This window comes from Natrix helvetica (genome assembly GCF_964273705.1).
Source record: "Natrix helvetica genome assembly, chromosome: 1".
Classification (NCBI taxonomy): domain Eukaryota; kingdom Metazoa; phylum Chordata; class Lepidosauria; order Squamata; family Natricidae; genus Natrix; species Natrix helvetica.
Window position 1 is genome coordinate 343,580,891 of NC_138548.1, and position 12,998 is coordinate 343,593,888.

At 43.8% G+C, this 12,998-nt stretch overlaps 1 protein-coding gene across 1 annotated transcript; it reads right to left on the reverse strand.

Moving 5' to 3' along the window:
* Positions 1–1,974: 1,974 nt before the first annotated feature.
* On the reverse strand, positions 1,975–11,503 carry LOC309383285 (uncharacterized protein). The gene is made up of 5 exons (XM_081935655.1): positions 10,190–11,503; positions 8,847–8,973; positions 8,130–8,255; positions 7,235–7,360; positions 1,975–5,463 (listed from the first exon to the last, which is right to left on the reverse strand). The coding sequence occupies exons 1-5, from the start codon at positions 10,784–10,786 to the stop codon at positions 4,409–4,411; spliced, it is 2,031 nt and encodes a 676-aa protein (XP_081791781.1). The 5' UTR covers positions 10,787–11,503; the 3' UTR covers positions 1,975–4,408.
* Between the last annotated feature and the right edge of the window lie 1,495 nt (positions 11,504–12,998).

The following is a 12,998-nucleotide window of genomic DNA, read 5'->3' on the forward strand; positions in this document are numbered from 1 at the left end:
ATGAAGCCGCAGGAAGAAGGGCTGCCATAGGCATCAGCTACCTTATATAGGGCACCCCTTGTCAGCAGTGGGAAGAAACCACGAAAAAAAGCCTCTGTGCAGGGCAGCCAAAGGGCAGAGATGATGGGAATAAGCAAGTGAAAGGAGTTGAAGTTATTCCTATGGTTTTAAGTATGCACAGGCTGCCAAGCACCAAAATTTTGTTCATGTGTCCATGGGGAACTGTAACAGCCATACATTCAGGGACTGGGCCAGGGGTGGGTTCCTGCCAGTTCTAACCTCTTCTATAGAAGAGGTTCCACAAGTTTACGGTGTTGTTTAGAACTGGTTCCAGCTCCCTCCTCCCGCCTGTCTGAACCATGCTTGCCCCGCCCACCACTCACTGGCTGGCTCACCAATCGCCCCGCCCGCCTCAAGAGTCCTATCTAAACCTTAAAGTCTTAAAGCTGTCAAGTTTGAACACCCCTGGGTTTTTTTCCTAAAGGGTTAGGAGTGCAAGGATCTTGTAACTTGACAGCTTGCGTGCTTCAAATGCCAGAGTTTCATTTTGGTTGCTAAGCAAGAGCTTAAGTGAGTTTCACCACATTTTACAAGTTGGCCATGCCCAACCAGCCACATGACTGCCAAGTCACTCCCACTCAGTCACATTGCCGGCAAGCCACTCCCACAAAGCAGGCCACACCTACAGAAGAGGTTCTAAAATTTTTTGATACCCACCACTGCAGTGGCGTAGCGTGGGTTGTCAGCACCCGGGGCAACGCAAGTAATTTGCGCCCCCTAAAGCGAGGGCGGTCCGACTGCAGCTGCCCCTGGGTCGGCATCAGTCAAGTGAGGCTCTCCATGCTGGCCTCCTGCCTTCCTCCCGAGGAGGAGCTCGAAGGGCAGCGGGAAAAGGCTCGACTGAAGGGAAGCAGGTGCCGCGGGGGTGGGAGGCGCACCGGGGGCTTCGGGAAGGCGCCGGCTTCCCTGGGCGCTCCAGGCGGAGCGGGAGGACGCGGTGGCATTGCAGCGGCGGGCAGACGGAGCGCAGCGCCGCTCTCCTTCGGCTCCCGCGGGGGCGGCGCAGCAGGTCCGCTGGGAGGTAGGCGGTGCGCAGGAGGGGCCTGGGCGGGCCGGGGCCGGGGAGCTTAGTTCGCGGGCCAAGCCGGGCGTGGAAAGAGACGGCCACAGTCCGGCGCAGGGCGAGTCAGGGCGCCCCCCCAGATGTTGCGCCCGGTGCGGCCGGCCCCCCCTGCACCCCCCACGCTACGCCACTGCACCACTGGACTGGGCACAAGTACCATTTGTTCAATCCCTGTAGGAGAAGGAATTGCAAGAGATGGGGACAGTTAAAGTGATCAGCCTAAAATCTTTACATAGCCAAAGTGTATTAAGTTCAAACTCCACACACACACACACCTTGAATTCTGATGACTTTTAACTAACTCCACAAACAGGTGCTAACCATTCGTTGAGAAGATTTCTGTGTATGGCCTATATAAGTTGATTTAATTTAACCTTCATGTGTGGACTCAGTCTTTTGTACCTGACTGTGCCATGGTTGGTCACTGAACTAATGGTTATTATATGAGGACTCCCTGTAGGGCAAAACTGACTCTTAAGACCTGGCCACTGAAGGCAGAAATATTACTTAACCTCCAGGTCAGCTGTCTAGACAATTCAACTTAGATTGTGCATGTGTGCACTCACACATGGGTTAATGTATCTCCAGAAAACTAGGAAAGATGAGTTCTCTTAGGGCTAATTGGTGAGGTCAATCAATAGTTTTTGAGTTCACATAACATAGTCTTCATGACTCCGATACACTGTGTGAAGCAGGCTGTTTTATGTTGTGTGAACATCCACTGTCATCTGGATGTATACATGGAAGAACAGAAGTGAAAACCCTGGGAACAGGAGGAGGGAAAAGGACTTTCTTTTTTTAACTGATGCTTCTGAAGGAAGCAGTATCATGAAATAAAAGCTACATTCCTTAACTGACAATTTTATTTTTCCAACGTGCATATTTCATCCGATCCCTTTTAACTCCCAATGGGCTTGAAAGGCAAGCCTTAAAATCTTCTGCCTTACAGCGACCAGATCAAGGACATATTTTTCCTGAAGGTTTCCATGTTGTTTTCAGAAAAGCTCCAGTAAAATAGTTATAGCACTACTGGGAAGCCATAAATTAACCTAAAGATATATTTTTTCTTGTTGATTTGAGATTTTCTTAGAAAATGCTAAAGGCTATTACTTGGGTAGTTCTGCACCTCAGTCTAACCTGAAACTATCTTGGAAGGCAATTCCACTTGTTGCAAGGAAAATCAAAACCAGCCAGCATGGCATCAATACTTCACATGGAATGACGATTGTTTACTAAGTTCCTTCAAGCCAATCATAAAAAGGCATTTTAAGCCGCAGAGGACTTAGGGGCTGTGAAAGTTCATTTCCATCAATTTGGTTTTTCCTTCCCTCCCTTGTACCTCATGTTTTCTTTCACCTTCTTTTTCTTTCCCTTAATTTCTTGTTTTTATTTTTCTTTGTATTTTATACATTGATAAAACAATAAAAGCCATGAGCTGATTGCAACACACTGAAGAAGCTGTGTGAACATTCTAGGGGGGAAATGAGCATAGATACCAGGTATCCCCCTAAGGCTGTTAAGAATATCTGTCCAGAAAAGGAAGAACCCACCCACAAAAGTTAAGGTGGTATCGTAAGGCAAATGGCTCCACCCAATCCAAAATGGATGCAATCTGTAGTGTATATAAATATCTGATGTGAGGGGAATGCAGAGGATGCTTGCTTTGTGACTCTAATCCCAAGTGTGAGCTCTTCTGTGCAGAAATAAAAGTTCTTAATGTGTTCTCACCCACCTTGGTGTGGTTATTGGCTAAATTGCACCAGGTGAATTGAACCACCGGACTTTGCGTTATGCCAACCTGCCTTCCTCTGCCTATTTTCTCTCTAATAGCCCTGTGAGGTTGGTTGGGTTGAGAAGGAGGGTCTAGAATGCCGTCTCTGGGTTTCTCGACTAGCACCTTAGCCACTCTATCAAACTGGCTCTCAAATTGTTGTAAATGTAAGATATTTAAGTTCCAAACACAAACGGCTTTCCTCTGAACCCCATAGAAACATTTGCTTTTGTTCCTTAGGGAATTCATTGAATAGCCTCTTCCAAAAAAACCCATGGAAACGTTTCTCGATTGTTGCATTTCGAATGATTATAGCTTGAACTATGAATTATCGTGTATATTTAAAAATTTAAGGTGAACCGAGGTGGCGCAGTGGTTAGACTGCAGTACTGCAGGCCACTTCTGATGCCAGCTGACTGCAATTTTGCAGTTCAAATCTCCAGGCTCGAGGTTGACTCAGCCTTCCATCCTTCCTAGTTGGGTAAAATGAGCAGCCAGATTGTTGGAGGCAATAGGCTGACTCTGGAAACTACTTAGAGAGGGCTCTAAGTGTTATTGCTATTTCCCTTCTCACCCCCATGGTGATACAATCTCTGGTCCTCAATCAGAGGCCTACGTAGGATCTTAGCTGTTCCTAACCCTGCACACTCTTGAACAGAGAGCTCTGGTATTGCTCCTGAGGTCTGTTGGAGCTATTATCCTAGCTTAGCAGTCACAGCCACATGCACTCCTCCCACCATTGAGACCATTTCGACTTTCCACATCTCCTTTACTTCCTTCTTCAGGCCCTGGAACTTCTCCAATTTCTTATACTGCTCCTCCCACATGTTGGTGTCATTTGGTACCAATACCTCTATCACCGTTGCTGTCTTCTATCCTTTTCTATTACCATGATGTCTGGTTGATTGGCTAGTACTTGCCTATCTGTCTCAATCTGGAAGTCCCGCAGGATCTTAGTCCTATTCTCTTTCATGACCTTCTGTTGAATCTCCCATCTGGATGCGATGTGGCCCATACACTGCGCATATATTCCTGTACACAATGCCAGTTTTCTTGTTGGGCTGTTCAGAGTGTGTTCTTTCTGCCTGCATCTATGTGTTGTATCTAGACACTATGTATTGGGCTGTCTCTGAGACCCGTCTTCATAGTCTACATTTGTCTAGATAGTAGACCCATTTCTATGGATCATGTACTAAGTGCCTGTTTTTGTGCTGCTATGATAAGTGCCTCAGTTGTGTGTTCAAATCCACCCCTTTCCAATCATTGCTAGAACTACCTTCCTGAACATTTTCCCACAGATTAAGCACCCACAAAAACATTGTAGATTTACAGGTGCTTATTTCTTGCAGAAGGAAAACAGAAGGATTTTCTCCTGTGTGGATTCTTTCATGTTTGATAAAAGTCTTGTCTGTTGTAAAAGTTGCTTTCCCCCCCAAGTTCAGAGCATTGTAATCTTTCTCTCCAGAATGACCTGATGTTTAATTAGGTTAGAACTTCAGGTTTTTTCCTCAGAGTCATTTATATTGCTTTTCTCCTGTATGAACTTGCTGGTGCTTATTTAGACAAGATTTCACCCGGAAGCTCTTGCCGCAGTCTTCACACTCAAATGGCTTCTCACCTGTGTGGATCCTGTAGTGTCCATGTAAATGGGATTTGATATTGAATCTTTTGCCGCATTCAGGACAGCCATAAGGTTTCTCCCCAGTGTGGAGACGCAAATGGACATTCAGGTTAGACTGCTGATGAAAACGTTTCCCGCACTGAATGCACGGATATGGCTTTTCCCCGGTGTGGATCCTCTGGTGTGTAATGAGATGTGAAGGCCGATCAAATCCTTTCCCACACTCGGAACAGGAAAAATTCTTGTTTGACACCGTGATTTCTATAGGGGGCTTCCTACTCATAATTTTAATTATTTTTTCTGATTTGGGAGCTGCATAAACCCGTGTCATTTCTGGCAATATTGCCCGGGGACCCTCTGATTTGATCTCAGGTGGTTTGGAGAGCTTGGCCGCTCCTATATGGGTTCGCTGGTGCTTATTTAGGGAAGATTTCACACGGAAGCTCTTCCCACAGTCTTCACATTCGTAAGGCTTCTCCCCTGTGTGTATCCTATAGTGTCCATGTAAATGTGATTTGATACTAAACCTTTTGCCGCAATCAGGGCAGCCATATGGTTTCTCTCCAGTATGGACTCTTAGATGGACGTTTAGATTGGACTGCTGGTCAAAGCATTTCCCACATTCTGTACAAGGATACGGTTTTTCTCCCGTGTGGATTCTCTGATGTTTAATTAAGTTGGAACGGCGATCAAAACTTCTCCCACATTCAGAACAGGGGTAATTTCTTTTTGATATAGTAGAACCTACTGGAGAGCTACTATTGGGCATTTTCTTGTCAGCTCTAGAAGCTTGCATGAGCTCCAGGAATAACCCTTGTTGTCTTCTAGATTTGACCTCCATTGGTTCAGAAATGTTGGGATCAAAGAACACATCCCACTGCGTTGGCTCCTGAGGTCGGTCTGCTCTAAACTCTTCCTGATGAATTTTTTTTCTGGTAGCCCGACTTTCTGCAAGAACAACAAAGATATAAAAAAAGCTTTGAAGACAGAGGCAAAATAAGTAAATAAGGGGGTGGGTGAGCAAAGCAAGAAAAGGGCAAAAATACGGACTTGGTTTCAATACCAAACTTTGAATTATTCCTTCACATTCTTTAATTATGGAAAAATATCATTATTTGGATTCAGGGCTGAAAATACGATATGGAATTTTGATTTCTAGGCTATTTAATTCACTATCGGTAGTCCCCTCAACGTAATGACAATTCAAATTTATGACAGACTTCAAGAAAGGTAATAATGGCCCATCCTCATAGTCACAACTGATGGACACACACAGATACCCCTCCACACCACAGCTATGTGATTGTATTTTGGCTACATGGCAACTGGCTCGTATTTACAACAGCTTGCAGTGGCCCACAGTCAGGTTTTTAAACATTTGGCCTGGAATGCTGGGCTATTTCAGTTAAACCACCATTCTTTCTTCACCTATTTTTAGTATCCCTTTTCATTTATTTATTTTGGAAAAATTAAATAGCCGCCTATTCACTCACAGCGACTCTAGGCGGCTTACAGAAAATAAAAACACAATGTGGAAGAATTAAAAATAATAAAATACTCCTCCTCCCTCCAACAACACACACTCATATCAGCCATTTAATGGGCTCCATCCCGGTCTGGGTTCCCCAGGCATGCTAGCAAAATCATCAGGGCCTTACAGAAGTGTCAGATTGGGGTGAGGTCCACTCTAATTTCTGGAGGGATAATGTTCCAGAGGGAGGGAAGGCTCTTCTTTTGAGTCCTGCCAGATGTACCTCCTTAGGGGACAGGATCTTGCCTCTCCACTTTAGTGGGTTTGGTGGATGTGACCGGCTGTCACATCCGTGAATCTGCCATTCTTCAGGGGAGGATGGGGATCCTGTTTCATTATGCATCTTTATTGTACTTTGTGTACATTTACATTTTATTACTATCTCTCCTATATATCCTGCATCCTGTAATCGTTGATTTATAATCTTTAGCCTGGTGCCTAAGCAGCCTGGCATTTTCTCACCTTTTGGGGAATGTAAGGGGAAGGAAGGAAGGCAGGCATGTGCGTTGTATTGCTTCAAAGCCGGCAGAGGATGACCCTGAGAAAGTTCCCTTATCACTTTCTCAGAGCCGTCCGGTTACAATAACATTTTCACTCCTGCATATTGGCTGAATCCACACTGGACTGTTGGGAGAGGTTTCCAATTCCTTTTATTCTAACTGTATGGTCTGAGGGCCCCTAGAAGCCTCCTTTGCTTTCGCCCTGCTATCACTTCTATTCAATAAAAGGTTCCTTTTGAAATGCTAAGTTTCAAGTGTCTTTACTTTCTTGAATAAGGAGGAGAGGCCAGGCCTTACACAGGCAAAAGACCCCTCAGATAACCTGGTCCCAAGCCATGAAGGGAACTATCAAAAATGAAAGTACCTTCCTCACAATTTGATACACTAACAGAATGCAAAAAGACCTCACTTCTTCTGACATTCTACATACAGAAGTAGTAACAAGGATGGAAAATAAGTGGGAAAAATGAATTGCTGTGGCACTGGAATAACACTGGAAAATTGCTGGGCTGCCCCCGCCCCCCTTTGCAGGAAAACAACACTCTGCATTGTTTAGAATGCTTTGGTTCCTCAAGCTCTATGTTTTGCTCATTCAAAAGGAATCTGGCTCTGTCTTACAGTGTCATCTCTCATCTTCTTTCTTCCTAGCCTTACCTCCCCAGGTGGCTTCAAAACCCTAATAGCTCACCTGGAGAAGAATGCCTCAGATTACTCCTTTCCTCAGACTCCTGAATCATCCCATCTCTTCCGATCTGGAAGATCATGTCAGGTTCACCATTATGCAGGCAATCATATGGATATTGGGGCGGCAATTCTAAAATAAGGAAAAAAGTTAAACCAGAGGAAATATTGAAAAACAATGCAGGAAAAAAGATTAGTACTAGATGTCAAAAAGGCATCAAATTTTTACCTTGAGTAGAAACCAGTTTTTCTCAGGCTTTAAATCAATATATTACCATACTGGAACTTGTTAGGGTTGATTTAGGGGCAACTCCTAAGTCCTCCTGGGATGTTTTGCTGGCCACTATACTTTCAATGGGTCTCTCTAAGATCTTTCCCTCTGATTACCAGGTGCACCTCAGTCACAGTTTTGGTGAGGGGTCCAAGTGTGTGCAACTTTTTGTGTTTTGCGGACACGAAGGGACTACCCTATTGGGTGGAATTAAGATTTACTGGGACTTAACGGCAGCTGCAATGGGCCAATTAAAATGGGCAAAGAGGGCTGCTAAATCAGAATGGACGTCCCCCAGATTCTGGTGAGGGCTTCCATGGGAATGGTTCAGTGGTTAATGTGAACCCTCAGAAACACGTCTGATTTTGTACAGCCAACCCAGGTCCCTGACAGAGGGAAGTAATGAAATCAGCGGGGCAACAGCTAAGTTAATGGCAGGAAAAGTCACCAACGTATGAGCTAAACTATGCACTAAAGGAAATTCTGATCAATGTTGTATCTTCCAACTGCTGCGTGTCTGGATGTGAGACAGGTTGATTCAAAGTGCTTGACTTTGGAAAAAAAAGTAACACATGTAACCCATTAAGACTTAAAATAGGCGGATTCTTTTGTTACAGAAAGACTTTCTCACCGACCACAGTTATGTCCTCCCAATTCATAACTCCTTCAACAATAGAGTCTTTCCCTTTGAAGGCCCTCTGTGTCTCTTCGTCCAAATCAGGTTGGAGACTTGGATCTGGTTTAGAAATCAAAAGCTCTAAAGGAAGGGAAAGAAACACAACAAAAGAAAGGAAGATTATTGATTTTCTTTACAGCTATCTAACATGATAAAGTGTCTTATCCAGGGACAGGCTGGGTAAATTAGCTAGCTCAGAATTCCAGTAGAGGTACACCTAATAAAGGTTTCTAGATGACAGGTTGGAAGCCAATTTCTTTTTTGCTAGTGCTCCGATCAGAACATTGTTTCTTGTTTCTCTGGTACCATTTCCTGCGTGGTGCAAAATGATACTGAACCTCTTGGTCATCTGAGTTATTTGTGGGAGAGTAACCCAAGGTCAGAGAATACCAAGAACAAAAATAGTTTAGAATTGTCTACTAGTGTAGCATAGTTGAAATGCTGGTCTAGATTTGGGAAGAACCAGGTTAAAGTGCACCCCAAGCTATGGAAACCTAAGGGAATCTTGCATCAGATCAATCTAACGCAAAGGTCTGCTTTAAAGATAAAGCAGATTACTAAATAACGTAATTTGCTAAACAAACAAACAACTCATAAGGACTGTTATATAAGCAAAATAGAGTTGACAGCTTCAGAAAGGATTCCATGATCTTACAGGAATGGAACCCCTACCTAAAGAAGTTATGTTCTCAGAATTTTCTTGCATGACGGTGTAATACAATATTCTTTGCTCCTCATTTAGAAGGTCCCATTCCTCTTGGGTAAAATATATAGCCACATCCTGGAATGGCATAGGACACTATAAGAGGAAGAAAATGGAATGAATTAATGCTTTTGATCGGTCTACTATTCTGATGACTGCTAACCATGCCATTTAGCAAAAAAATATTCAGAAATAATATCTGCTGCATCTTGATTTTATAATTCCTTACCTAAGTTTATATAAAGCTACCCTGATAGTTGATATCTAAACATAATGTTGAAGCAAGGCACTCCCCATAAAAGTTAGCAGGACAAAGATTAGAAATTTAACCATACTCTTATAACAGGGATACAACTCAATGATTTCACTTGTGGTTGTGATTTGTGGTTCACTAAACTGTAGAAAACCAGCCACTGACAGGTTAACCAGGTCACTGGATTATAAATTACAATATAGCTATATTATGTGAACCTGAGATACCAACCCGGGATTTGTAATTAGCAAGGTATATGAACCAAGATATTGGGGTATATTTTAGATCTGTAGCTCTCCAAGTAAGAACAGACTTTCCTAGCAAGTTGGAAACTGTTAATAATAATGATAATAATTTATTTGTCAGTGCATAACATATGTACAATAAGATTGGTAGAGCTCCCCCAGTGCACCTCCCAACACAATACAATGCATAGTGAAGATAGAAAATCCCTAACCCAATAAATCATATTAACAAACACCCAGTCCCATGACACCAGTGTGAACGTGTTACACATTGCACCAGCTCTGCAAATCCATTGTACTACGTAGTTATGATGTTATTTCACATTCAGGAGTCTGACAGCCCACGGATAAAAACTGTACTTCAGCCTGCTTGTGTGGCTGGCTATGCTTCTATAACTCCTTCCTGATGGTTGGAGGGTAAAGAAGTGCCATCCAGGGTGTAAGTCGTCCCTGGGGATTCTCCTCGCTCTTCTAAGGCAGTGAGCCCTAGCAATCTCATCTAGTGGTATCAAGGGACAGCCCTTTGTGCTCTGCTCACCACCCTCTGTAATGTTTTCCTATCCGTGGCTGTCAAACCGGCATGCCATACCATGATGCTGTTATCCTGTTATCAAAGGAGATGACTTTTTTTAGCCTTCCCTCTTTCTACTGCCCACTCCATTTATAACAAATTGCAGGACAAATTCAGGTGGCCTCAGAATCCAGCCTACTGGAGACTCCTTCTTGCTTGGCCAGTGCTTGTGGTCAGAGAAACAACAACATTCCTAGCATTAGGCTATGAATCAAGGTTTCCCTTTCTTATTCACAAGGATACCTGTTGCTCCAGGTAAGCTTCAGCCAGCTGAGCTGCCTCCTGGCTGGTACTTGGCTTCCTGGCTCTCACCCAAGCCCGCATTCCCAAAGGAAGCACATGCAGAAACTGCTCCAAGATGACCATGTCCACAACCTGTCCTTTAGTGCGGTCCTGTGGTTTCAGCCATCTCTGAGCGGCCTCTCCCAGGTGGAACAGAGTCTGCCAGGGACGTTCCCCCAACGGAAGAGCATCCGAACGAAACCTCTGCCTGTTGTACTCCTCAATGTCTTTGAGCAGGGCATCCACGTCCACTTTGACCTCCCCAGGGATGCCAACCGGCTCCTCTTTCCCAAAGCGATGGGCTTCTGGATCCTTCATGGGTGTTGACCAAGCAGATCTTCTTCTACACCAGCCATTCATTAGATTCACTGGAGCCCAAGGAATTGCTTCCTCTGCTTGCTCTTCTGGAAGGAGTGACTGGGGGTCCATCTCAAAGGAAATTTTGCAACTAAGAGACAATGGAAAAAAATATATCCTACATATTGGGCCATAGTGAAAGCAAATATAGTAAACTGATTGAAAAACTTGCATCCATGAAATGCAAAAGATAGAAGGCATGTACAATTCTTAATAATTGACAGAGTGGGCTGAGCAGAGAGAAATCAGTCACATAGTGGCTGCTTTGGTTATTCTGCCCCTCTCCAAAGAGAAATGTCACCACAATTTGCTTCTGATTCTGGGCTACCTTATTCTCCCTGTAAAATAAGAGGGTCAGGTTGCCTGCTGTCCGATGCTGCCTGGAGTTCCCCTGCCTATAAGATATCCCCTCCCCAATAGAAACAGATTTTGCAACACACAATCCCCCCCCCCCCCTACTCAGAAATAATTTTTTATCCAGTTCCTCCTTTCCAGGTTGGAGGAAAAAGCTGGTCAGCAAACCCTGGGATTCAAAAGAGAGATCCGGGGCGTTGTGCTTGTCAATCTCTCCATTGCAATCCTCTTTCCACCTCGTATTTTCTGACTGCCCTTCAACCCGGCCAATTTCTCCGCTGCTGAGAAAGAGACTCCGGGGGGGGGGAGGGGGGAGGGGGACTGCACATCCACAGAGCTTGGATCTGCAGGCGGGTGCAGGAAGGATGAGGACCCGGAGACACCCCCTCCCCACACACGCTTTCTACCTGCTGAGATTCAGCCCTGTGTCAAGGAGACTTTTTAGCCGAATATCTAGAGAAGGGAGGGGATTCTTGCTTTAGGGTTAAGGCAAAAAGAGGGAAGGGTTCTCTGCTTTGAGACCCCCTTGCATCGAAATCCGTGTTAAGCGGAGCAATCAGAGCAACTTCCCCAATAACCCGGAAAACAAAACGGGACTCTTGCATGCTATGCTGTTCGTTAAGGGAAAAACTAGCAGGTACTTCGGGTCTAGCAAAGAAAAGCCAGGGAGCCCTCTCGTGGGCAAAGAAGCCAAACGTTTCCACTCCTAGGGTGGGCAAAGGCTTTTTCTCCTTGGCACAGCAGCATTTCTCAACCTTGGCAACTTTAAGGATGCTGCCAGTTGAAGTCCATACATCGGAGAGCTTGACTAAGACTGAGAAATACCGGCATAGAGGCATCAGTGGTGTGTGCCTGTCAAGCGAAGGCTGAAGATGAGCAGTGATCCCACCCAAGTTTCGCCCTGTTTCCTTCTGTCCCTTTGCTGGGAGTCGCATGTCTCTAAAAAAACTCACCTGGTGAGTTGTGCACCTGGTGCACAAAATCCTGCAAACACCTCTGCAATTACAGCACCCTCTACTTTGGTGAGCAAAGGTGCTCCGTTAGGTACTTTATCTCCATCCGCCAAATTGTTTCTCTGCTTCTTGTTCTTGCTCTTGTTCTTCTTCTTGGGCTATAACAGAGATCGGAGGGTGACGATCATGTTGGCGATCCTATTTTTATCAACAGCCGCACGAAAAAGTGCTGCTGAGTTTTGTCCAAACCAGTCCATTAGATTTTTTTTTAAAAAATAGTTTATTAATTGAACACAAATTAAAGCATTGGACATAGTGTAACCGTCCTGGCAAAGACTTTGCCATACACACTAAGATATAAAGTTATACATTATAACCACCATGCTTTATTTACATTTGTCTATTCAGGGTTTACAAATATAAAAATATTGGATTTCCAACCACGTTGTTTTGTTTTTATTTTATACATTTTCACTTTCGTAGTTTCATACATAATTCTAATCTCCATTCTATGCATTTTAGTCGTCGTTTATTTTGGGTCTTTCTTTTTTTGTTCCAACCATCGATAAAATTTGTCCCAGATCTTATAATATTCTGATTCATCTTTATTCTTCAATTCCCATGTCAATTTATCCATTTCAGCATAAGCCAGAATTTTCCTAATTACTTCCTCTTGTGGAATTTTCTTGTTTTTCGAGTTTTGGGCAAAGTCCATTCTTGCTGCCGTAATAATATGTATTGTTAAGTAAATTACCCCCCTGTTATATTTATTGTTTATGGTTTCCAAAAGAAACAGTTCTGGTGTGAATTCTATCAGCCACTTTTGAATTTTCTGACAATATCCTTTTGTTTTTTGGCACGACCACCACATATGGTAGTATGTGCCTGATTCATGATCACATTTCCAACATAAATTTTTAAACATTTTGGATATTCTCGCGGGAGGGAAATGCCACCTATAAAAATTCTTTTTTTTTTGAAAATTTTTTATTGGTTTTTACAAATTTTTTAAAGGAAAAAGGGTAAAGAAAGGGTATAGAAAATTTTGACAGCTATATCATGTGGGGGAAGGTAGTCCCCCCAAATCTCGTAACTTTTACAAAAAA

What these genes read in the sequence shown, in the direction of transcription:
- LOC309383285 (XM_081935655.1), bottom strand. Translation starts at nt 10,786, where the DNA reads ATGCCTTCTATCTTTTGCATTTCATGGATGCAAGTTTTTCAATCAGTT. An exon ending in AAGCTTACCTGGAGCAACAG is followed by an intron (nt 8,974 to 10,189) that starts GTATCCTTGTGA and finishes TTCCTCTTATAG; the next exon opens with TGTCCTATGCCATTCCAGGA. An exon ending in GGAGGACATAACTGTGGTCG is followed by an intron (nt 7,361 to 8,129) that starts GTGAGAAAGTCT and finishes TCCTTATTTTAG; the next exon opens with AATTGCCGCCCCAATATCCA.